The sequence below is a fragment of the Mobula birostris genome, chromosome 6 (assembly GCF_030028105.1).
Source record: "Mobula birostris isolate sMobBir1 chromosome 6, sMobBir1.hap1, whole genome shotgun sequence".
NCBI lineage: Eukaryota > Metazoa > Chordata > Chondrichthyes > Myliobatiformes > Myliobatidae > Mobula > Mobula birostris.
The window spans coordinates 44,109,399-44,136,637 of NC_092375.1; the positions used below are offsets into that span (position 1 = coordinate 44,109,399).

The 27,239-nt window shown below is 38.8% G+C and overlaps 1 protein-coding gene across 1 annotated transcript; it reads right to left on the reverse strand.

Annotated features, from left to right (window-relative positions):
* Positions 1 to 497: 497 nt before the first annotated feature.
* Positions 498 to 24,137, reverse strand: LOC140199002 (V-set domain-containing T-cell activation inhibitor 1-like). The gene is made up of 5 exons (XM_072260371.1): positions 24,031 to 24,137; positions 12,969 to 13,018; positions 10,205 to 10,546; positions 6,619 to 6,888; positions 498 to 2,900 (listed from the first exon to the last, which is right to left on the reverse strand). The coding sequence occupies exons 1-5, from the start codon at positions 24,060 to 24,062 to the stop codon at positions 2,848 to 2,850; spliced, it is 747 nt and encodes a 248-aa protein (XP_072116472.1). The 5' UTR covers positions 24,063 to 24,137; the 3' UTR covers positions 498 to 2,847.
* Positions 24,138 to 27,239: the final 3,102 nt, after the last annotated feature.

A 27,239-nucleotide genomic window follows, 5' to 3' on the forward strand; every position in this document is an offset into this window, starting at 1 on the left:
TGATCCTGTCATTCATTTAACAACCGGCTCCATGTATCCATGGTGTCAATTATGGACAGCAGCAGTAGTTCAGGCTCATCCATGGGACGAAATTCGATGGCAATATATTCAGAATGAACTTGAGCATTGCTTGAGAGTCTTCAGGAGTTGAATTACAGATACAAGAACACAGCTGCAGTCCTTTTCTTCAGGGCTGTTTTCATAGAAACCAATGGCTGGTTCTCTCAATGTCCTTGGATTTTTTCAACCTGTCTTTCACAGCCTGAATGTCAATCTCAGTGATATGAAATATGGTTTGCAAAGTAAGTTCACTGTATCTTTCCTGCATTGGTGTTCTTTGACATTTTGTTTTAGCTCCAGTTACAGTATTCAGTGCCTACTTAACATTGTTCCCTGGTTCTAAGTGTTCACTAAGCTGCTTCTCCCGTGAGGAACATATGTGATTCCATTTCAAAGTGGCTTATTGTAACTATCAAATAATGGAGATGATGATCAGATTCTGATGTATTTTTCTTTATTCATTTATATGATGAAGGCATTAGTGACAAAGATCAACGTTTACTGCAACACTAACTACTTTTGAAAAGGTACTCTTCTAGTTAGGGTTTATGCTGGTAAAAAGAGATTGTAGGCAAGATCATCATCCAGAAAACTGCACAATGGATTTATGGGCATTTGTGTATACATGCTCAGTCTACAACATTAAGGATGTACTTATGTACTGCTCTCTAAAGCAAGAAAATCTCAGTGCCTGCTTCAGATATTGAACATTCCAGAAACTAGACTTTGCAATGATAATACAGGAGGAATTAAATCATCAGGGTGGTGTGCAACCTGCCTTTTCAAAATTCCCTCTCTTAATACATGAGGGTTTTGCATTTGGACCTGGAGATTTTCATGTAATTGAAGACATTAATCAAAATAACACCTGATCCTTGTATTAATCATTTCACAATCCTATTCAATTAATTAATTCAATTATTTTTATTAATCACTTAAATACAGGAAAAGAGGAAAGGAATTAAAATGAAGTAAAATAAAATGCCTCATGTTTCCATCTTTGCAAATAATTGTAGACTGAACTTTCTTCAGTAATAATCGTAGAAACAGTATACAGCATATAGCTATGGCTATGTACACTTGTACATACCACCAAGCAGTATTTTTACTTGCTCTTACCTAACAGTCTTCAGATATACACAAATCACAATACTTGATTCACAGAGTTGGTTCCAACCCGAAAAATTTACCCCACTTTAGAGACCACTCACTGACCATGATTCAAATGAGTGGTCTTCCTGAAAATCTATCACCTCTTCCAGTTTTGTTTTCATCTACCAGAGATATAAAATCACATTGCTCTAATTTTGGTTAATTACAGTCACTTATAGTAGGAACACTACAGCACAGAGACATGTCCTTCAGCCTATCTAGACCAGACCAATTTATTCTGTCTAGTCCCATCAATGTGCCATGGCCCTCCGTGCACCTCCCATCTATACACATATACAAAATTCACCTAAATATTGAAACCAAACCTACATCTACCAATTCCACTAGCAGTGGTAATTCCTTAATCCCTTACTCCAATGCTGCAACAACACCTCTAAGGGTCTTACTATGTGACCATAAAATCCAGCAAGAAAACTAGTTTTAGTTCAACCTTAACATATATTGGATTAGCCATTTTGATTAACAAAGCTGCAAATGTTTTTAAACCAAAAAACCAGAAATAAGAAAACAGTAAGTCAAATAATATCACTGAGCAGAGAGGCATATCCAGCCATCCCTATTAAGGTTCCAAAACCGGAAAAAATAACAAACTAAGCAGAGAGTGGAGAGAAGGGAGGGGCAGACAGGGTGGAGAGAAGGAAGGGGCAGGCAGGGTGGAGAGGAGGGAGGGGCAGGCAGGGTGGAGAGAAAGGGAGGGGCAGGCAGGGTGGAGAGAAGGGAGGGACAGGCAGGGTGGAGAGGAGGGAGGGGCAGGCAGGGTGGAGTGGAATGTCCATGGTAGGTTGGAGACAAAAGTTGCTCACGTAACAACTAACTTTTTAAAAAGGGCTGTTGGAGACAAAAAGGAAGTAAGTTGAATCAGTAAGATCCCAGCTGCAGAGAGAAAGGGTAAGTAAGGTTGGCCAGGGTTAAAATCTCTTCCTTTAATGTATCAAAAGAAGTAGTAACTGGTGGGAGAAATTCAACTTATGATCTGTAGACCACAAGTTCTCTGCATGTTGCTCTTTGCCTGTCTGAAATTCAAGCATCATTAAAACGGACAAGCTCCAGAGTATGAAGAGTTTACAGTCATCCCTCAGTATCCGCAGGGGACTGGTTCCAGGACCACACTACCCCCCCCCCCCACCCCAGCTAGCCATCCCTTACTAGCCTTAAACTCCTTCCTCTCACTCACTACACAAGTAGCAAAACAAACGAGACGCAGAGTAAACAGTGCACAACTGAGTGCTGGACAGAGACTGAGGATCTGTGAAATGGCAGAAGGCTACAGCAGGGCATATCACTTCATTCACGTGGATTCGCATAATGCTCGGTGCGCAGCAAATTCAAATTTTGCTTTTTGGAACTTTCTGGAATTTTTTTCGAGTATTTTCAATCCACGGTTGGTTGAGTCCGCGTATGCGGAACCTGCGGATACGGAGGGCCGAATGTACTCTGAATCAAGTTTAGGTAAAAGATGGACATTCCTTGTTACATTTCTCCCTTGTTACATTTCCCCCAAATTCAGCCTTAGATACATCCAACCACCGAAAGGATTTATTATAGTTAAGAAGCAATAAACTTTGGAAGTTTTGCTGCGAGCGTATGACTGTTTCGAGAAACACATCTTTTCAATTATAAATCTGATGGCTTCTCTCCATTATCCACACGGATAAGGTGTTTTCCATCTGAAAATACAAATGGGAACAAAAGTCAACATTTATTCTGCTAATACTGTGTATACATCAGCAGGGCTATCATAATGAAATAATCTTAAATTGATTGTAATTCTGTATCTTTTATTTAGCCTTAGATTATTTCATATTCAGGTTTAAAATAAGCATTGATCATTCTAAAACACAGTACAACAATTGCACTCAATTTTACACTGTGCACTTCCTCAGTTTTCTGCATTCCTACCAACAAAATCGTTACCTTACCTGAAAATTCTCAGTGATGGAAACCACTTGGTTAGTGAAAACCAGAAAACAGTTGTCAGTCATTCTGCATTACTAACAATTTCTAAAGTTTCTCATGATCTACAACCAGATAATTGTGCCAAATTTAGTTAATCCATCTCTGCAGTACTGTATTCAAGTGGAATTATTTTCCCAAAATAGGTTCATTTGTATTTACTCAAAGTTCTATATATGCTTAATTTAATGTACCAAGTCAAAATGGTGCCAAGCAATGATGTCTGTCAAGTTGTGGCTCAGACTTATTCCTTTGAGGCTAAGGAATGGTTTTGGGGACATTGAGCAATTACAGGTCAGGTTTGGGTTTCGGGGCATAGATGCCGGGGAGATAAAGGTTAGGGCCTGTAAATGAAGAGTGAGGGCAGGAGTTGGTGGTCATAGTCCAGGCTGAAGCACTGAGGATGAAGATCAGCTATCCCCATGGTCAAGGACTGTGGTTGGCTGGTCCCAAAGATGTAGGGTTGGTGACCCTCCCAGGCCGCCAAGCCCTGGGTTCGGAAGTCCATGCGAGTCTGGAGGTCTATGCTCAGAGTTGAACATCCCATGTGATTGGTCAACCCTGGGGTCAACACCAAAGGTCAAAGAGCAAAATCAGCGAGTTCAAAAATTGGGGCCTGAAGGTTGAAGCCCTGAAATTTGAAGCCCCTTGATCAGTGTGTTCGGAAGTTGCTGGCTCAACATTCGTGAGTCTAGGCTAGGGACTAGGGTTAGAGGCACAATGTCTATGCCTGCTGAGTGTTCGAGGCCAAGGACTGGGGTCAAAGGCTCAGAGGTGGCCAGTCCTGGGGTTGGAGGGGGGTGTGTGTGTGTGTGTGTGTATTGATAGGTGAGAAAGGGACTTCTCTTGCTGTGTTTTTTTGCTTTGTTGTTGGTGTTGTTGCTTGGGTTGTTCTGCTGATCATAGTGAACATACTATATTGGTGCCGGAATGTGTGGCAACACTTGTGGGCTGCCCCAACACAACCTTGGGTCGTGTTGGTTGTTAACACAAACGACAAATTTCATTGTATGCTTCGATGTACATGTGATAAATAAATTAATCTGAATCTGAATGTACTTCTTGTTTCTTGATGTTCCTCCTCCAAAACTGTTAGAGCGTGCAACAGTTTAATCTCAGCATGCAAAAAAATCTAGTTTTTAAATTATAATTAGAAATAACAAATAAGCTTTCTAACTCAATACAAAATAAAAACAGCAAGTGCCAGAAATGTGCTGCAGATCAGGAAAGTGGAAAAAGGATTAATATATAATTGTGAAGACCCTTTGTTGGAACTGGAGAAGGGGAGAACACAGTTTGGTGTCAAGGTATGGGATAAGTGACAGAGGGATGAACAGAACAAAGGGAGTATATAGGGTAAGAGGAGGCCAGGGTAAGATGATTCAATGGGTGCAGTTAGGAAGAGATAACAAAGTCTTCTGCTCAAAATAACCCAATGCATGATTAGGGAGCAACACCTCATCTTCTATCTGGGCATGTGCCGACTCAAAATTGAATCCTACCACTTTGGGTAACACACTTTATCCATGTAAAATCAGGCCAGGTGGCTCTGGGATATTGGTTCATTTTCTTTTGTCTGTCCATAAGCCTGACCTAGGCTTGTTCTATTGGATGGCATCTCCTTTGTGTTCTCACATTCCAACGGCTCCCATATTGTAGCTTTTATGCCATTTTCTTTGTTTTTGTTCCAACCAATACTGGGTAACAGAACACCTTCAATAGCAGCATTATAACCAAATTCCCATGATTATCTAATTGTGAACTTGTAGTGATGCTCATTGAAGCTGCACTTATTGCGCTAGCATACCCTCATCATTCACAAGAATGATGTCCTAAAAAATATTTTCTCTTTAGGTCACGCTAAGAGCTTCATAAAGCCTGAACCATAGTTAAATTTACAAAGTGTGCTTCTGTCAATCATGTTCACCCGCCAGAAATGGAAGGCAGCGTCCAGACTGCTATGTGGGAAACTGGAAAAGAACAAAAACTGAGTGTGTAACAGAGGCATGTTCAGCAATGGTAAAAGCTGGAATACCTGTGAATGAATGAGGATGGTCATTTCGGACAAATCAAGTTACAACACTGGAAAATGACATTGCAATATTAACCTACAAGTGCAAATTCCAACAGAAAGTCTGGTTACAAATTCCTGATGTAATGCAATGCAATGTAACCTGGAAACAATCACTAATATACTCAGCACAAAATTAAATCTATGTTCAATAACACTGTGCTGTTTTTCTAATGATTTACTTGAACTTAAGCCAGCTCTGCACTGACTTTAAATAACTATTGTAATTAAACATTAATCCAGTTACTTGTGAAATTGTCAAGAATTCTCCCAAAACTATCACTTAATTCTTAATAAGCATTATTTAATTTGCCCTTTTCTTAACATTTCAAGCTGGGCTTTAATTTCTGATTTAAAAATCTATGGAATGCAATTTCTAGTGATTGTACTAAAAGGTTATGATTAAATAACACAACATTACTTAAAATATTTCCAGATTTCCTCTATTTTCAGCCTTGCTCAGTTTCTACACTTTTGTTCTTCCTTTGTTTCTCCTTGTACAATGGGTTCCATTAATTGGGGCACATCACGATCAGTACATTTTAGCCCAATTAACCTGCTGCCCCAATTAGCCGAGGTTTCATGGAAATCATTAAAAAGGTGTAAAAAACACAAACTGAGTAACAAATTATGTATTTAACTGAAATATGGAACAAATTGGAAGACTACCAATGCTACTACAGTACTATAAAACTCTGTATTGGTTCTTAATAGTTATCAACAGAGGAATTCATTCAGTGTATGCAATGAACAAAATCAGTGCGGACACCTACTGCAGATGATGAACTGCCTTCATACAATGTTTTTGCTGAATGGATACTCCAAATCTTCATTTGCATTGTAACATTCAAGATGACTGCCCATACCTTCAAATTCTCAGTAGTTCCTAACTTGTTGAAGTAATGAAATAATTTCATTTTTCACTCCCACCATTTCTTGCTTGACACCTCACTGATCAAAATAGTTCTGAATTGCCTGACTGCTTATTTCTTGACAACTATCAGTGACAAAAATCACTGATTTTTGAACACAAACACACAAAACTGATGCTATTTAAAAACAGTTCACCCTTAAGCATGATGTAGCGTCTAACAACCACACAAGTGCTAGTTAGAACCTGTTCAGCAAGTCTCCTGTCCTAATTAAGGGGCATGGTGTCACAAACAAACAAAGGGTACCTGGCTATTTTCTCAATTAGTTTTTGGTCTTAATAGTTGTCCTAAATAAACAGCTGCCCTAGTTAACTGAAAGCCCAATTAACTAGAATCCACTGTATAATTTTATAAGATGTACTGATATACTTACTGCTTATTATGTTCATTTAACACTTTCAAAAGTAACAATTTTAGAAATAAACCTACCTGAGAATATCACTCGAGTCTGCGTAGGCTTGACCATCCATCGATGAGTCATGGAGCAGATATAGTGATTCACCTTATCAATTACTTTCAAATCATTTGTCACGTTGAAATATCCATCACTTTCCCTCAATTTTATTTCATTATGCACTGCCAATGCATTCCCACGCTGGTCCCTCCACGTAACTTCTGGAGCAGGGTACCACCCTGAAGACCGGCATGACAGCACATCTGAATCGGAATCCCAGAAAACATGGATGCCATCTGTACTAGCTACCAAGATAAAAGTAACACAAATTACAGCTAGTCAACAAGAACACAAATCACACAGAAATGCTTCAATACAAAATGTTACAGTTTTTAGAAAAGCAATAACCCTCTGCAAAATTATATATTTAAGATATTCCCTATACTTTGCTGATAATCAAGATCTGTATATTCTGGAGAAAATAAATATCTATTGGAATGAGTTGAAAGTTACCCAAAATGTGCAACAAAATAAGACAATGGTCTGACTCCTTTCCATTGGCTTACTTTGTTTTCATAAACACATTGTTCCGTGAGCATCGTAGGTACATAAAGTTTATAAATAAATAAGATGGCACTTTTTCTATATTGATTCCACATGCATTCTCAGGCAGATTTTCTTGATAGAGGAATTAAGTTTAAATAAACTGGGCTGCAACTGAAAATAACCTGCACATCTTAGCTTCCTTCTTATAACAAATGAAGCAATGACTGAGCAAGCACCTTCATTGGTGAATAATCCTCCAAACTCTTTTCTTCTGTGCTGTGCTGAAGTGATCCGATGCATTCAGCACACACAGGAAAATAATAATCTTGCCAAGTAAGTATGCAGATACCAGTTTAGAATAACATTAAGCTATACTTCATCCCTTGTAATAGTTTAAATGAATGAAATTGAGCTTTCAACATTCACCTGGGCCAACTTGGAAGATTCACTTGTCAGGTCCTACTGAAGAAACTGACCATGAGTTATCAGAAAACAACAGGAATTCTGCAGATGCTGGAAATTCAAGCAACACACATCAAAGTTGCTGGTGAACGCAGCAGGCCAGGCAGCATCTCTAGGAAGAGGTGCAGTCGACGTTTCAGGCCGAGACCCTTCGTCAGGACGTCCTGACGAAGGGTCTCGGCCTGAAACGTCGACTGCACCTCTTCCTAGAGATGCTGCCTGGCCTGCTGCGTTCACCAGCAACTTTGATGTGTGTTGCATGAGTTATCAGAAGAGTGTTCGATGTATTTGAGCCAGGATCACTCACAAGATGTTCAAGGAACATTTCATCAATTTTTTTTTAAGACTCCTCGTCAAGTAGCCATACTAAATAGCCAGTTCAAATAGAAATGGAAGTTATACAATATACAAATCAGTAATAGTCACTAGATGCAGTGCCAGGGAATAGTTGGTGCCATGTGGGTTCCAGTCAAACCAAACAGTGAATTCTGCAATCACCATTCCTTCGGGACTAGAGACTAGCAATAGTTGTTCTATAAAAGGCTGTTATGTGATGGTGTTATAAATAAATTTAATAGCTACTGGGCAGAACTCCATCTTTGTCGTCACTTCATATCTGATCTGGTACTGCTATAATATTAAATACTGCATTTTCACACCTTTAGCTAGAAGCCTTAGCTATTCGTATATTGTTTAACAGTTTTGGTTTTCCATCCATTGCCATCAAACCAAAATATAGTTCTATTTTTACTCATAAAACTATTTCTAAGTGTGTTTTTCTTGTAGAAATGCTACTAATGCCAAGGTATCAGGGAAGAGTCATAAGCTTTACAGAATTATGTGATTGTTCTTATACCGTTCAGTCTATGGGGAAATGTTTGTCACTTTATTACCTAAAGATGATAGGGTGTAATTTCTGCAAAGGTCTCTCCACTTTGCCCTCAGCTGCGGTAGAGAGCCTGGGATTTGGCATATTTACCATCATTGCCCATCAACTTAATTGAATGAAGAAATGAATGAAAATAACCGAAGACTAGTTTACAGATGGTAAAGACCTCAAGAGGAGGCAGAGAAGAATCATACACGTGCTATTTCAGAAGATGACCGTAGATGGTTCAGTATTGTCTTTGGTCTTCACAGTTGCCTTCTCATCAAGGATGGTGATATTCATGATGTATGATGTAAAACTACAAAGACTTTTACTTATCTCAGAAAAAGGCCATTCAGCCCCACTGGTCCATGCTGACCAATATGCTCCCTCCAAGCTAAACCAGTTTTGTCTTTGGTCCATAAACTTCTAAACCTTTCCAATCTGTGCACCTGTCCAACTGTTTCTGAAGAGATATAACTGTGTTCTATCAAGTGATAACTTAATACTGTCTGTAGCATATGACCTAGCCCACATTCCTATATTGTATTTTCACCTGATGGATGTTTCCTTTTGAGCTCTACCTAATAATATTCTGGGATGTCCATATCCATCACTCACTGAACATAGGTTGGTCCTTAGGTTAAAATACAACGTTACTGATTCTGGTGGAACATAATCCTAGCACTCTGAAAGCTGGCAGTGCTTACAACTGGGCAGATTTGAACTGTGGTAACACAAACAAGAGACAATCTGCACATGCTGGAAATCCAAGCATCGCACACACAATGCTGGAGGAACTCAGCAGGCCAGGCAGCATCTATGGGAAAGAGAAAAAAAAGAGTACAGTTGACATTTTGGGCCCAGGACCTTCATCAGGATTGAAGGGTCTGGCCCCAAAACGTCGACTAGGTGCTGCCTGGCCTGCTGGGTTTCACCAGCATTTTGTGTGTGTTGCTTGAACTGTGCTAAGGCTGCCCAATTTAATGTTATAGAACTACGGAACATGCAACATAATTGTATCCTCAATCTGAACACAGGGCTTTGTCACCAACAGCTTATAAACTGTATCAGCAACAAATAGACTGGTTACAGGAAGGTCAGGTGGGTTGCTCACTTGACCTGCAAAAGATCTAGTAACTATGTCTGTCAGGACTTGATTAGCTCTGTCAGCTATGATGCCACTGCATCAGTCTAGATGATAAGACCCGTAAGATATAGGAGCAGAAATAGGACATCAAGTCAGCTCCGCCATTCCAGCATACAACATCCATTTCCCAGTATCCCTTCATGCACTGACTAATCTATCAACCTCTACCTTGACTATACCCAATGATGGCATTGATAAACTCAGGAAAAATGTGTTTTACTGCTACAAGTGATGTTTTTTTTAATTGCCAGAGCCTAACAGCAGAGTGCTGCTACTTTTTCCAACACTGTGCAATTGAAAATTGATTTAACAAGGAGTAAATTGCATTTGGTACTATTTCCAGGAAAAACCACGCTGACCTTCAACTGATAATTCTGGCCAAGTCACCCTATTTCAAATTCAGAGACTTGGTTACAATGAGCTTTAATGCAACACAATGCTTTAATATTTTTAGGCTGCTGTCTTCTGTAAAAGGTAGTGTTAATCAGTAAAACATACCCTTTTATTTCTTGCCACTATTGTCATTACAATTTAAAAAAATGAAACTAAAGTGTATTTCACCCTCACTGAGAGCAGAGCAAGATATGTGGCATACCCCAAACAGGCAGATGAACAACTGCTTTTCCATATCCACCATCAGTGCTAACAAACAACATGTAATCTCCTTCATCCCAAAGATTAACATTCTTCAATGTAAGAAATGCTTTGCCGTTATTGATTGAATTTTCATCAACTTGAATTCTTTTTGAGTAGTTGGCATGCTGGTTGCTGAAATCACTTTTACTTTCTTTGTACTCATATAAAATTTCAGAGCCAGGATTCTTCTCCCATTTCACTGCTGGAGTACATTGGCCATTGCAATCAAATGAACACTCGAAGGTGACAGATCCTCCAATTTCTGCAGCTGGTTCCTGCTCACACTCAACTCTGAATGCACCTGAATAAAGGATAGAAATAGTTATAAACAAAACCTTCTCGAAAAAAAAAATTCAAACGTTCACTTACGTTTCAGCTGATCAGCTTTTCTATTGTTAACACAAGTCTGAAAAAGGTATATTTTTCCACTTACAAATTGCTTTCAGAAAATTCCTTGCCTGATATTCATCTCACTTTAAGAACTTGGGCAATGGACGAGGATGGTCTGCAGAATTTTCCAGTTTCTCCAATTTGATTGATTCCATTTATCTTTAAAAAGTTAATTGTATCCATCCAACACCTTCTTGTCTAAATATTAGTCTGTACTTTGCTGGGTTTTAACATTACACTGTTGCACTCACATTTATAATTTACAGGATGTTTTCTATGCTACAGAAGAACACTGCTCCCAGCAGATCTAACTTGCACAAAATCATCACTCTGCTTGAACAAAAGTTGGATAAGAATTACTACAAAACCTCATGGCATGATTGGAGTCTGATCTGGAAATTCTAGGACTCTACTGACTTTGAGCCCATGTCCTTGTGCTGACAATTTAAAACTTCACCCAATCAGTTTGTCTGAAAAGGGACCACAAATCCACAGTTTCAATTCACTTGACTGTCCACATCCTTTCGTTTCATTTCTGTCACAGGCTATAATAAAAATCAAACAGGGCAATATTCTGTATTTTCAGTTTGTTAATAACATGGCTTTGCATTGTTGTTATATTTTGCAATTTGTTTTGAGTCATGGCCAGATTTCTTGAGGTATAGTAACATTCCCTATGGGTTTGAGAGTTGGATTCAGAAAGGGTTGAAAAATATGCAGTCTAAGAACATAACCTGTTGTCCTATCAGGTTGGAATGACAATTGACCACTGTTAAAATCCTGATCACTGAATTTTTAGATATTTAGCAATAAAACTAATAATTGTCATGTTAAACTGCTAAGCTTAACAACAAGGATCTCTACCACAGCCTCAATATAAATTGACCCAGTTGATTCCATAAGCTGACAATATGGAAAATAAACTGTTTAAGGTAATGTGGTATTATGATTACAAACTTAACAGTCTATTAGGTAGAAATAAAACCACAGATCTCTTAAAACTCCAACTGAAATTTTCACACATTAACAAAATTTGAATGCTTGCCCTGGGCCTTTCAATACCAGCTTTGGCAGAATTATGTTGTCACTTACTTATTTGCCTCTTTGGCAAAAATTAAAGGTCTTAGAAATGATCTTCAATATTACTGTATGTGATGATTTTACATCCTCACTGGCCACAGGAGTAATGCCAGGAGATTGGAGTATGACAAATGTTATTCCTTTGTTCAAGGAGAAAGTCATAGGGATGACCCTGGGAATTACAGAGCAGTGATTTTACATCAGTGATGGGCAAACTTTTGGAGAGGATTTATAAGCACTTGGAGAAACACAGCCTAATTAGAGATAATTAGCATGGTTTTGTGAGGAACAGGTCATGCTATATGAGCTTGATTGACTTGTTTGAGTCAGCAACAAAACTAATTGTTGAAGTTAGAGCAGTGGACACAGTGTATATGGATTTTAGTACGGAATTCAACAAGATTTCCCATGGTAAGTTCATTCAAAAAGTCAGGAGCATGGGATTCAGGGAATCTTGGCTGCATGGATTTGGAATTGGCTTGTCCACAGAAGGCAGAAGATTGTACATAGAGTGTATCCTGCCTGTAGGTCTGTGACGAATGGTGTTCCACAGGGATCTGATCTGGGACCTCTGCTCTTCAATATTTATAAAAATGACTTAGATGTGGAATTGGAACAGCATGTTAATAAGTTGGTGGTATTGTGCATGGTGTAGAAGGCTGTCACAGGTTACAATGGGAAATTGATACAATGCAAAGCTGGGCTGAGAAGAGGCGGATGAAGTTCAACTTTGGAAGACTGAACTTGAAAGCAAAATATAAGGTTAATGGCAGGATTCTTGATCGTGTGGAGGAATAGATAGATCTTGTGATCCATATCCATAGATCCTTCAAAGTTGCCACACAAGTTGATAGGATAGCTGAGGAGGTCTATGATGTGTTGGCCTTTGTTAGTCAAGGGACTGAGTTTAAGAAGTGATTAGAGGAAAGTCTAAGGGTATGTCTGAGGTGGTTTTTAATTAAACACAAGAGAATTTTAAGTGCATGGAACGCACTGCCCGGTAGGAGCAGATACATTAGGTATATTTTAGATAGGCATATAGATAAAAGAAAAATGAAGGACAATGTGGGTGAGAAAGGACAGATTAATCTTGGAATAGGTTAAAACGTCAGCACATCATCATGGGCTAATGGGCCTGTACTGTTCTTTGTCCTGTGCTCCATGTTGTGGAAATATAGTCTTGAGTAGCAATGCAGCAATGTAAGGAGGCTACTGAAGCATCTAACATCAACCTCATCCAGAGAATAACTTACCAACAGGAACAAGCAACAAGGAACACACCACAGCTGAGATATACATCATCCTGAAAAGAAATTAACAATTGGTTAGAAGAGAGTAAACTGAGCATTTAAAGCATCTACCAAATGGTCAGAGTAAAATAATAACGTTCAAGTGTAAAATTCTAATATTTGCTTCTGCACATTCATATACAAAAATTATTTAGATATAAGACTATCAGATGTATAGAACATGGAACATAGAAAGGTACAATACAGGAATAAGCCCCTTGGTTCACGATGTCTATGCTGACCATAATACTCACCCAAACTAATCCCATCTACCTGCACATGTTCTGCATCTCTCATTTCCTGCCTGTTCACGTGCCTACCTGAATGCCTCACAAATGTTATTGTATCTGCTTCCACCACTTTACTTGGCAGCATGTTCCAGGCATCTACCACTCTCTTGTGTAAAATATTTTCCTTGTAAATCTCCTTTAAGCTTTCCACCTTGCACCTTAAAGCTACGCCCTCTGTTATTTGTAACTTCAACCCTGGGTCAAGGATTTTCATTATCTATCTATACACGCCTTTCATAACCTTATAGATTTCTATCAGGTTGCCTCTCAGCCCTGATGCTCCAAAGAAAACTATCAAAATTTGTTTAACCTCTCCTGTGGCCCAACCATAGTTTCAGACAACTGCAATATGACTTCCCAACTTTTATACTCAACACCCCAACAGATGAAGGCAAGTATCCCAGGTAACTTCTCTTCTACCCCATTTACTTTCAGGAAGCCATGAATTCGCACCCAAGATCCCTCTCAGACCATGTATATTATTGTCCACATTATTATATATTACGGATTTGTTTCTAAGTTTGCAGAGGTCAACATGACATCAAAATAAAATGCAATGTAAATATTTCTGAAAACTAAGACATGCCGCAAGAAAATATTCAAAAGATGGGGCAAAGGCATAAGAATGAACTCTGGGGGCAGTTGGCTCATCCATCTACAAGTTCTGCTCTATCTGCATAGACTGGAATGAAGCTTGTATCCATTGGGCAAGTGTAGGGACTGCAACTCTTCAAACACTAACTCCTGGATCCTCACAGCTGTCCCAACTCAGAGGCATACTTTCTTATCCCCTTGACTGATAAAGTATACAGTAATTAACTAAAGGAGTGTGCACTGTTACCAGGAATGCTCTCATTCTCAAGTGCACCATAGGATCAGAATCTCTGATTCCAGCTCATCATCTCCAAACCAAAATTCGTGTAAACGCAGGCAGATGTAGTCTTAGTATACTACAGCTGCAACATGTCACCTCTTACATATATTCATTACCTTAAATATTTTAAATCTATCGTCACTAGTAGCTTACCGAAAAAACCCAATGCAAATATACACAGTGCTTTTCATTAAGTTCAGAGATTTAAAGTCCATAATATCTGTACTGTACCAATATATATACCCAGCTTCACTCAACTAACTCTAGCTGGTTACTCAGTCAGTTTGGAGACTTAGTTGCCTTGCTTTATATTACTATGATTTGAAACTAAAAAATTAAGAGAATTGAATTGTAAAATTCACTAAAACATTTTAAAATAAAGCAAAACTCATCTAACTCACGAAAAGATGTAATAGATAAAGCAGTAATGAAATGTTATGGTTAAAATGATCTGCACTCCATACCCCACTCCCTTCACAACAACTTAAAATGCATACAGGTGTCCGCTGCTTTTCGAACGTTCGCTTTACGAAACCTCGCTGTTACAAAAGACCTTTATCAGTTACCTGTTTTCGCTAACAGAAGGTGTTTTCACTGTTACGAAGAAAGGCAGCGCGCGCCCCGAGCAGCAAAGCTCCTCTCCCGGAACTGCATTCTAGCCGGCTTTGCTTAAATATGTGCCTCTGAGCAGCCATTAGCAAGATGAGTTCTAAGGTATCGGAAAAGCCTAAAAGAGCTTGTAAGGGTGTTACACTTAGCGTAAAACTAGACATAATTAAGCGTTTCGATCGTGGTGAAAAAAGTAAGAATAAAGTGAGTTTGGCTTGTGGAAGCTGACGAAGATGATGATAAAGACGTTTGGCATCCCATGAGCAAAAACAGATAGATGAAGAGCCGATGCAATTGGAAGAGGAAAGGAAAATAATCGAAACCACATGCAGTAGCGAATGGACCGAAAGTGAAGTTGTCCAGGAACTGAATGTGAGCAACCGCATGAGATTTTCGCCACAATGATTGCAGAATAGTACAACTTTAATTTTGAAAGGGTATGTCGGTTTAGGGCATATTTGCAGGACGGTTTTGAGTGCTTACAAAGAACTGTATGATAGTAAAATGCATGAGGCTAAGCAGTCAAGCATGCCATCATTTTTCAAGCCTTCCACATCAGCCACAGCAGACGATGAACCTCAAACTTCGACATCGAGGCAAGCAAACATAGTAGAAGATGACCTGCCTGCCCTGATGGAAACAGACAACGATGAGATGTCACCCCAGTATCCCACCACCCCAACCACCAGGCCGCGGACCGATACATTGCCACAGGGAATGCAGCGGTAGCCGGGATGCACCCAGCACATCTTTAAGAAAAACACCGAAATAAACAAGCTTTAGGTGCTGCCCGGCACGTAAATGTCGGCCCAGATCAGAGGCCATTGTCAATTACGCTGCCTCTGATCTGGGCCAACATTTACGTGCCGGGCAGCACCTAATTAATTAGCTTGTTTATTTCGGCTTTTTTCTTAAAGATGTGCTGGTGCGTCCCAGCTACAGCTGCATTCTCTGCGGATCGGTATCAGTTCGCCGCCCGGAGGTTGGGGATCACTGCACCACCCCAACCTCCGACGACCCAGCCTAACACACAATCATCAGTGTGCTCGGCGCTGTCTTCTCGATTCCGGTAAGTGATACTGCAGTGTACATACATTATTTCTACTTTATATAGGCTGTGTATTTTTTAAGTGTTATTTGGTATGATTTGGCAGCTTCATAGCTTAAGGGTTACTGGAGAGAGTGTTTCTGCCAAGAGCGCTTGCACCATGTTTCTGCCGAGAGCGCTTGCATGAGATTTTCGCTATGGAGAACAGTGCGGCAATGATTGTAGAAAAGTATTTCTACTTTATATAGGCTGTGTATCTACCATATCATTCCTGCTTTTACTATATGTTACTGTTATTTTAGGTTTCATGTGTTATTTGGCATGATTAGGTAGGTTATTTTCTGGGTCTGCAAACGCTCACAAATTTTTCCCATATAAATAAATGGTAATTGCTTCTTCACTTTACAACATTCCAGCTTATGAACCGTCTCATAGGAACACTCTACCTTTGGATGGCGGGGGAAACATGTACTGTTATGTTTTATAACTCTAAAACTTAAAAACTAATTGAAACAAGGGAATCCAAAATAATGTACCTGAAGTGTATCTTTGTGTTTACTTTAAGTGAAGCATGCACATATCACATGGTGGCATGATGACGTATACTAGTTACATACCTTTACATGCAACTGGTAATAAATTATTTAAGCAAAGAATGATTTATCAACATGTTACTCAAATATTACTGAAATATTAAATACTCAACACATACTTTATAACTTCTCCACCACTATTGTTGGCCAAAGCAAAGATTCTGATGAATTTTAGAGAGACTGAAAATCTGGTTGAGTCACGAGAGCCCTGCTGGCAGCTGATGGAGTATCAACATTTTAGATTACTCCTTCCCTTTTTACCTTATTGTCTCCTACCAGAGTTTTTTTTGAAACCTTATTATAATACTTTAATACTGCTTTACTATGGCTGGGAAAAGAGCAAAAGCTTCTGCAAAAGAAAGAGAAACAGAAGACGATTCCCCAGTCACTTTGGAATCAATCAGTGACTTCCTTAAACGGCAAAAATCTGAATTCTCCAAGGAGTTTCAACAGCTTAATGGCAAATTGGATACAATCCAACAAACTTTAACTGAGCACGAGAACCGAATTCAGGAAAATACTGCAAAACTGGTGACATTTGAAGAGGACGTTGAAGATACATCTAACCTCTGCGAAGAGTTATCCTTAACCAATGAAAAAATTATGAAAAGGATTATCAGTCTAGAAAATAGAAACAGGAGAAATAACTTGCGAATTCTAGGTCTTGAATCAATTGAAGGCACTGACCCTACAAAGTTCTTTGCAAACTTTCCGAAAAAGCTACTCCCTGTTCTACTGACTTCTGAGTTGAAGCTTGATCAAGCTTTTCACTCGCCGACTTCGAAGCCATTGTCGTCGGCTGCGAGACCCAAGTCGGTCACTCTAAGTTTTCATGAATTTCATAATAAAGACCTTTTAATTCGCCATACCCGTCGACAAGGAATGATTGACTTCCATGGTTACAAGGTCAGATTTGTGGAAGATTATTCGCCTGAAGTTACGGCTGATCATATGAAATATAAAGAAGTTATGTCGGAATTTTATAATAAAGGATTTGCACCTTATGAAGGAGGAGAAGATGGAGGCGCGACGCAGCTCGCAGCAGCCACTCCGGTGAATGATATCTGTGCACAATCCTGATTTGATGGAGACAGACGTGACAGCACGGAGGAACATCCGGTGAAACTACTGAAATGCCTGTTTCACTGCTGTTCGCTGCTACCGTGTGATCCAGAATCTCCAGAGGGGAAGGCCCCGAGTCCTCGGATTTGCTTGTTGCTCGACGGCCAGGGCGGGGTTGAAGCACTCGGCAGAGATGGTGCTCGGTGTCGGAGGGCTGGTTGGAGGCTCGAAGTTTTTGGACGGACTCAGAATTGGCTGCAGTCCGGTGCTTCCAACTCATCGGCAAGTTTGCGGCGCTTGGAGGCAGGGAGAGTTTCTCCCTTCTACCCTCAGCATGAGATGATGGGGCTATCGGGACTTGAGCCATTTTTTTTTACCATGCCCATGGTCTGCTCTTCATCAAATTACGGTATTGCTTTGCATTGTTGTAACTATATGTTATAATTATGTTAGTTTTGGTTTGTCCTGTGTTTCTGTGATATCTCTCTGGAGCGACATTGTATCATTTTTTAATGCATGCATTTCTAATTGACAATAAACGAGGACTGAGTGTCCTCATAATCTAATCTAATCTAATCTAAACCATCCCTTCTGTTTCCCACCCATCTGAGTATTGATTTGAAGAAAACAGATTGCGAAAAAGAATAAAGTTGGTTGAAAACGCAAAGGAGTTTCTGAAGGATGAAGCCTAAAACTGTTATATTTCTTAGTTGATCAATTTTCTCCTCTGTTAATATGAATTTGAAATAAGGTTTCAATAAGCCTATGTTTTGGTTGTTCGTATATTGTTTTTTGTTGCATTTTTTTAATACTTTTTTATTATATCCCTTTTTGAGGCTTTATTTTAACACAGCTTTCTTTGAATTTGTTTAAACTAATCCTTTTATATTTCTGAATTCTGAGTTATTTTTCTTTTTATGTTGTGTCTTGGTAGGGACATATTTGACCTTGTAGGATCGGAGTTTCTGTCAACAGGATTTTTTGGGGAGGGAACTTAGTTGTTAGCTCGCTGATTGTCTATTGGTCAGCTTTCTTGCTTTGGGTGGGGGAGGGAGTAGGGCCTATTTCTCCCTGGGAGCTGTGTTGGGTCGGTTATATGACTGCCTCTTTGACTACCTTACCTTACGGTTTGCTTTCTAGTTTTTATAACTTATGGCCAGATATTTTAATTACATAATGATTTCTATTTAAAATGGTTCAAAATACTAACTTATTTAGTTTGAATATGAAAGGGCTGAATCATCCCATTAAACAGAACAAAGTGTTTGCTTATATTAAAAAATTAAAAGCACCCATTATTTTCTTACAAGAAACACAAATACGCAACTGTGATAGCTTACATTTGTTTACTCGGTGGAAGGGTATGCAGTTCCACTCTTCGTTTGATGGAAAATCACGTGAAGTTTTGATTTTTGTAGATAATAGCTTCCTTTGTTCAGCATACAGTTGTTTTGGATCCTAATGGTCGATTTGTTATTGTATCAGGGAGTTTAGACAGTAAATTGATTGTTTGCCAGATTTGTGTACTTACTGTCTTGTGATGGGAGGAGATTTTAATTGCTGGTTAGATCCAGTATTAGATCACTCATCTGTCAAACCAGCCACACTTAATAAATCAGCTTTGTTTATCCAACCCTTTCTAACTAAATGTGGTATAGTTGATGTTTGGCATTTTCTTCATCCAACGGACAGGGAGTATTCTTTTTTCTCTCATGCCCATCATTCTTATACCAGGATTGATTATTTTTTTATTGACAGTCAAATGATTCCATTGGTTCAATCGATCGAAAATAAAGAGATTGCTATTTCTGACCACTCTCCTGTACTTCTATCTTTAAATCTCCCTGGTTCTATCCCTATGAGTAGATTTTGGCGATTTAATTTAACTCTGCTATCCAATGAGGACTTTTTAAAACTTATGGAAAATCAAATTACTCTTTTTTTTTGAAGAAAATACTTCGGAAGAGACATCTTGTCTTATTATATGGGATACTTTTAAAGCATATATCCAGGGTCAAATTATGTCTTATACTGCAAATATCATTATAAAAGCTAACAAAGAGAGAAACGAACTAGCTATTCAGTTAAAACTGGACCATAAATATGCTTCGATACCCGACCCTGAAACATATAAGAGACGTATTGAAACCAAAACTAAATATGATCTTCTTTTCACCCATCCTATTGAAAGCCAGCTTATAAAAGATAGAAGTCAATTTTATATTCACGGAGATAAAACTGGTAAGCTACCGGTTAATCAATTGAAGCCATTTTTAGCCAAGTGGCAAATTAAAGAAATACCTAAAATTAATGGGGACATTAGTGAGAGTAAGAGTTCAGCACGGACTAGAAGGGCCGAGATGGCCTGTTTCCATGCTGTAATTGTTATATGGTTATACGACAAGTGACCACTCTGAAATTAATGACACTTTGAGGGAATTTTATTTCAAAATGTATAGTTCTGACTCTGTTAAGGATAATATTGCAATGAATAATTTTTTAGATCAAGTGAATATTCCTAATCTTTCAATAGATGATCGTAGGCAATTGGATTAACCCATTTCCCAGGAGGAAATTGCTCAGGCTATTCAAGAATTGCATTCTGGGAAATCCCCAGGATCCGATGGATTCTCTGCAGAGTTTTATAAGGCTTTTTCCTCCCTTATACCACACTTATGTTCTACCCTTACAGATTCCTTTAAGGTAGGAAGATTACCGCAGTCCTTTTTACAAAGCTTCCATTTCGCTTCTTCTCAAAAAGAATAAGAATCCTACTGAATGTTCTTCGTATAGACCTATCTCTTTACTCAGTTTTGATAACTAAAATTTTATCTAAAGTGTTGGATCGCAGACTTGAAAATATTTTATCTTCTATAGTTTCGGATGATCAGACAGGATTTATTAAAAATCGATATTCCAATTTTAATATATGGCCTTTGTTAAATGTTATGCATTCTCCATCTAAGGAAATATCGGAATGTGTGATATCTTTGGATGCAGAGAAAGCCTTTGACAGAGTTGAATAGAATTTACATCCTTAGAAAAAAGTAATTTTGGACCTAATTTTATTCATTGGATTAAATTACTTTATTTATCTCCCTCCGCTCGGGTCCTTACTAATCTTCAGAATTCTAAACCCCTTAAACTCCACTGTGGAACTAGACAAAGTTGTCCTTTGAGCCCTCTGCTTTCTGATTTGGTATTAGAACCCTTAGCAATTGCTTTTCAAGTGTCTAAAGAGATTACTGGTATTTTAAGGAGAGGTACTATCCATAAAGTGTCGCTCTATGCTGATGACTTATTGCTTTTTCTATCTAATGTTATAACCTCCTTACCATTTGTGTTTCGTTTACTGACTAATTTTAGTCAGTTCTCAGGACATAAACTAAATTTACATAAAAGTAAACTGTTTCCTTTAAACAATTTAATACCAACTAATATTAACCTTCCTTTTAAAATTTAACAAAAACAATTTATGTATTTAGGAGTAACAATTACTAAGAAATATAAAGACTTATTAAAGGAAAATGTTTTAACTTTATTGAATTAAGTTAAAAAAGCACTTTCTAGTTGGTCGCCTCTCTATCTATCATTGATTGGCCAAATTAATTCTATTAAAATGAATATCTTACCTAAATTTATATACCTCTTTTCAAGCTGTGCCTGTTTTTATTCCTAAAACTTTTTTTGACTCTTTGGATTCAATTCTTTCTTCTTATAAATGGAAGAATACCAAACCTCTTATAAATAAAGCTCACCTTCAAAAAAAAACAAACAGAATGGTGGCTTTGCCTTACCCAACTTTAGCTTATATTATTGGGCAATTAATATACAAAATATTACGTTCTAGATATATTACATTAACCATGAGAATTGCCCTATATGGGTTTCTTTGGAAGTCAAGTCTATTATGAAATTTTCCATTATTTCTTTACTTGGATCCTCACTTCTTTTATCTTTAAATAAGCTAACTGACAATCTGGTGGTCAAACATACTTTGAGGATTTGGTTACAGTTCAGAAAACATTTTGGTTTATTGAGATTCTCCCTCTCGAGCCTCATCTTTTCTAATTGTTTTTTAAACCATCTTTAATTGACTTATCTTTCAAAGAATGGGATAGATAGGGTATTAAACGATTTTAGCATTTGTTTGATGGAGAGAATCTCTTCTTTTTTGCAACTTTCAACGAAATTTAACCTTCGCAATACCCACTTTTTTCAATATTTACAGCTTAGAGATTTTTAAAGATCTCAATTACATACATTTCCTACAAGTCCAGATAAGGATAATAGATACAATTTTTAATCTGAAACCCTTTGACAACGGTTCAATATCTTACATTTATGGTCTGCTATTGGGACTGAAAAAGGCCTATTTAGACAAAATTAAAGGAGACTGGGAAAAGGATTTACAGATTTTCAAATCTGAAGAGAGCTGAAGATTATTTTAAAATTGATTAATTTTTCATCATTATGTGCTCGTCATTTTCTATTACAATGCAAAGTGGTACATAGAGTTCATATGTCTAAAGACAAGCTCTCTCGTTTCTACGCAAATATTTCCCCTTACTGTGACAGATGTACTAATGGAATGGCCACACTAATTCATACGTTTTGGACATGTCTGAGCCTTGAAAAATTTTGGAAAGATGTATTTCAAACTTTTTCTGTACTCTTCAATGTTACTTTTAAGCCCAATCCTTTGACTGCCATGTTTGGTATTGTCAAGGATAGCGCGACAAAACTGAAGCCATCTAATTTGCGGGTATTGGCCTTTATGTCTCTTATGGCCAGGAGGGTGATCTTGCTCAAGTGGAAGGAGACTGCCCCGCCCACTCATGCTCAATGGTTATCTGATGTTATGTTATGCCTTGATATAGAGAAGATTCATTGTTCGATTTCTGGTTCAAAACGTGATTTTCTAATGTTATGGGGACCCTTTCTGAGTTATTTTCATAATCTTTGAACTGTTATTAAAGTATGGATCTGAGCCATTATATTATTATTATAATATTAATTGTAAAGGTATCTCTTTTTTTCCTTCTCTTTTTTTTTTAACCAACCAGCACATTTTGGTGGTGGGGGTAGATTTTTGTTAATAAAATACAATTATTTTACCTTATTTCATTTCATAATTCAATTTTTTTTCTACGATTGATTTGGAATATGGGATACTGTGTTTTAAATGTAATGCAATTTATATTACTTATTTGTATCCTAATGAATTTTGTATTTGTATTTATGCAATTTATATAATATTAATTAAAATATAGAAAGAGAAAATCCAGTTAAGTGATGCCAAAACACTAGTCCCTCACTCAGCGTCAGCAAAACCTAAGAGCTGATTATCATCTGCAGGAGGATGAAGCTCATTCCGGGAATGGAAGTGGAGAAGGCAGTAGCTTTAAATTTCTTGGCGCTGATATATCAGAGAATATTTCCTGGAACCAGCAACTAAGTGTTATCACAAAGAAGGCACAACAGTGCCCTTACTTTCTTAGAAGTTTATGCATTCCTGGCATGTCACAAAGAATTCCGACAATCTTCTACAGATGCACAGTATAAAGTATCCAAACTAGTTGCATCATGGCTCAGCATGGAAAGTTGTGCCCGGGAATGGTGAAGGTTACAGAAAGTAGTGGATACAGCCCAGTCCATCACAGTCAAAGCCCTTCCCACCATTGAGGATATTTACATGGAATGCTGCGACAAGAAAATAGCATCCATCATTAAAGACTCCCACCAAATGGGCCAGTCTCTTTTCTATACTACCGCTGGGCAGGAGGTACAGAAGCTTAGGCTCCCAGGGACAGTTATTACCCTACTACCATCAGACTCCTGTTCCAGAAAGGATAATTTCAATCACCCCGACTCTGAACTGATTCTATGACTTACAGACTCACTTTCAAGGATCCTTTACAACTCATTTTTATGTGCACAATTCATCATTTGCACATTAGCTGTCAGTTGTTTGTCACTTTGTCTACTCATGAATAATTTTTCATAAAATTCTATTTTTGAATTGAATTGAATTATTTAAATGATACATCCGTCCCGCAACACAAGGGAGTAAAAATCTTCCGTCACAATGTCTAATGGCTTGTAGAAAGAAGCTGTTCCGTAGCCTGTTGGTCCTGGCTTCAATGTTGCGGTACCATTTACCAGACAGAAGCAGCTGAAACAGTTTATGGCTGGGGGTGAGTGGTGTCCCCGATTATCTTCCAAGCCTTCTTTATGCACCTACTGTTATAAATGTCCTCAATGGAGGGAAGTTCACATCCACAGATGCACTAGGCTGTCCGTACCACTCTGCAGTACCCAGCGATCAAGGTTGGTGCAGTTCCCATACCAGGCGGTGATGGAGCCAGACAGAATGCTCTCAATGGGGCCCCTGTAGAAGGTCTTGAGGATTTGGGGGCTCATGCCGAACTTTTTCAGTCGCCTGAGGTGGAAGAGACGCTGCTGTGCTTTTTTTTGCCACACAGCCAGTGTGTACATTCCAGATGAGATCATTGGTGATGTGAATACTGAGGAACTTGAAACTACTCACCCTCTCAACCACAGTCCCATTGGTATCTCCATTCCTCTTGTAATCCACAATCAGCTGTTTTGTTTTTGTTTGGTACGTCTTTTTTTCCCCTGTAAACACCTTCAAGAAAAAGTAATCTCAAGGTAGTATTTGGTAACATATAGTATGTATCAGTCCTGAAGAAGGGTCTCGGCCCAAAACATCAATTGTTTACTCTCTTCCACAGATGCCGCCTGACCTGCTAAGTTCCTCCAGCACTTAGTGAGTGTTGCTAGGGTAACATATAGGTACTTTGATAACTTCACTTTGACTTTGATCTCTGGAAGGAGATGGACAGTTGATATTTCAGGTCAACACTTGTTATCTGGATCCTTCAATCCAATGAATGGTCTTGACTCGAAACATCGACTGTCCATTTCCCTGCACAAATACTACCTGATCCACTGTGATCCGGCAGTCTGACCATACATAGAAGCAGAAGTCGGACATTCAACCAATTAAGTCTGCTCTGCCATTTCATCATGACTAATTTATTATCTCTCTCAATCACATTCCCATGCCTTCTCCTCGTAACATCTGACACCTTGACTCAACCCATCTCCATTTTAAACATAATGACTTGGCCTCCATAGCCACCTGTGGCAATAGATTCCACAGATTCATTTTCCCTCTGGCTAAAGAAATTTCTCTACATCTCTGTTCTAAATGGACGTCCCTTTATTCTGAGGCTGGGACCTCTAGTCCTAGGCTCACTCACGAAAAGAAACTTCCTCTCCAATTCCACTCTAAGCCTTTCAATATTTAATAGCTTTCAATGAGATCTCCCCCTCATTCTTCTAAACTCCAGCAAGTACATGCTCCTCATATGTTAACCCTTTCATTCCCAGAATCATTCCCATGAACCTCCTCTGGAGGAGCACATCTTTTCTTGGATAAGGGGCCCAAAACTGCTCACAATACTCAAAGACCAGTCTGACCAATGCTTTATAAAGCCTCAGGATCACATCTTTTCTCTTATATTCTAGTCCTCTCCAGATGAATGCAAACATTGTATTCGCCTTCCTTATCACCAACTCACCCTGCAAGTTAACCTTGAGGGAATCCTGCAGCACTCCCAAGTCCCACTGCACCTCTGATTTTTGAATTTTCTCCCCATTTACAAAATAGTCTACGCTTTTATTCCTTCTACCAATGTGCATGACCGTACACTATATTCCATCTATTCTAGCAACTTTTACGTGTGTTGCTATATTCCAACTGCCACTTTTTTGCTCATTGTCCCAAACTGTCTGTCCTTCTGTAGACTCCCTACTTCCTCAACACTATCTGCCCTTGCACTAATCTTTGTATCATCCGCAGTCTTCGCCACAAAGCCATCAATTTCATCATCCAAATTATTGCAATAACATAAAAAGAAGCAGTCCCGATACCGACCCCTGCAGAGCATCGCTAGTCACCAGCTGCCAACCAGAGTAGGCCTCCTTTCTGCCAACTCTTTGCCTCCTGCCAGTCAGCCAATCATCTATTCATGCTAGTATCTTTCTTGTAATACCATGGACTCTTATGAGTCTGATAGTAAGTGTTCCTTATGAAAGCCAGAGCAAAACAATGATTGTAAACTGAGTTGAACATAAGAAACACTAAAAGTGATTCCAACACATTTTCACTTTTAAATCTTACATCCTGTATACTAAGCGTTTAGGAATTCTACACATGGGTATTAAGGAGGCCAAAAAACTATTAGAAGAAATTGCTTCTAAACAAAATGTCTTTGCTGCAATTGGCATTAGTGTTAAATAGGTAGTGCAAAAACAGAAATAGAAAAGTAGTGCGGTAGCGTTCGAGGGCTCAATGGCAGAGAGGACGAAGCTGTTCCCGAATCGCTGTGTGTGCGCCTTCAGGAACTGTGTGTACCTCCTTCCTGAAGGTTAACAATGAGAATCGGGCACGTTCGGAGTGGTGGGGTCCTTAATGATGGACGCCACGATATTAATTTGAATTTGAATATCCGAATTGTTCTTCGGAATTTATTTCAAAATAATTTAGAACGAGTCATCGAAGATCAGTGGCCATAAACGGACCAATTCCGAGTAATAGGAACTGCGTATAAACGGAGAAACGAAACTGAAAGTGAGTGAGTGGAAATTTTGAAAACAATCCCCGCTTCACCCCCTACAGCCCGATCAGCGACCCTCCTATGGTATGATCATTATCGTCCGCAGTTATGTTTTGTATTTCTGTTGCGCGGTCGTATTGAAGAGTATACGGGAACTTAAAAGTGTGCAGATGGCCGTTTTCGACAGCATAGTGACTGCTTCGCCGCCTCAGTGACCAGGGGTGTTGTCTGCACATTCTCCCTTGTGAGTATTTCGGTTTCGTCCCACATCAATTGTAGGTTAACAGGCTACAGTATATAGGTGAGTGGCAGGAGAATCAAGACACAGGCAATAGCTGTAAATAGATAATGGGAAAATAAGAGGGGGGATGGCACTGATGGAAATGCTCTCAGAACCAGAATAGAATTGATGGGCTGAATGGCATTATTCTGTGTGGCTGTAGATATATTAAAAATACACTCGGAGGAAAAAATGTCTGGTAGCAGCTGTAGGAAGAAACAGTTAATGTTTCAGGGCAATTAATTTTATCAGAACCAGGAAAAAAGTTGAAAGATAAAGCAAGGTGCAAAGAAAGGAATAGAAGAGGAAACAGGATTAATAATAATTGTGTTCGAAAAGCATGAACACGTGTGGCTGTGGCTTTTTGTGCTTGTACTGAGAGATTCCCCACAGTCCCTCAGGAAGGATCTCTGCTGGGGTAGTTCCAAAATACTTGCATAGTGATTAGGCACAATGCCTGGAGTTCAATTGCTGCAGCTCAGCTGCCAATATTGGGAACATTATGTCAGCTGTTGGACAGCCTGTACTAGCATTGTACATGATAACCATATTTAAAAATAGGGCCAATGGTCCAATAAGAGGCAATTGGTAACCTATCTTTTTTATTCTCTTTTGTCTTTTCTTTCTTTTAACTGTTCATTCCTCCCTTTTTATACATATTCCTTGCTCATTCATGTTTATCCTCCCTTCTGCCTTTATCCTCCTCCCTCCCTCATCCTCCTTCATCCACTCCACCCTCATTCTACCACCCACTTCCATCCTCCATCTTACCTTACTTTCCCAATTTCTTCCCTTTACTCCTTCCACCTCTCAATCTCTACCTCACTCTAACCT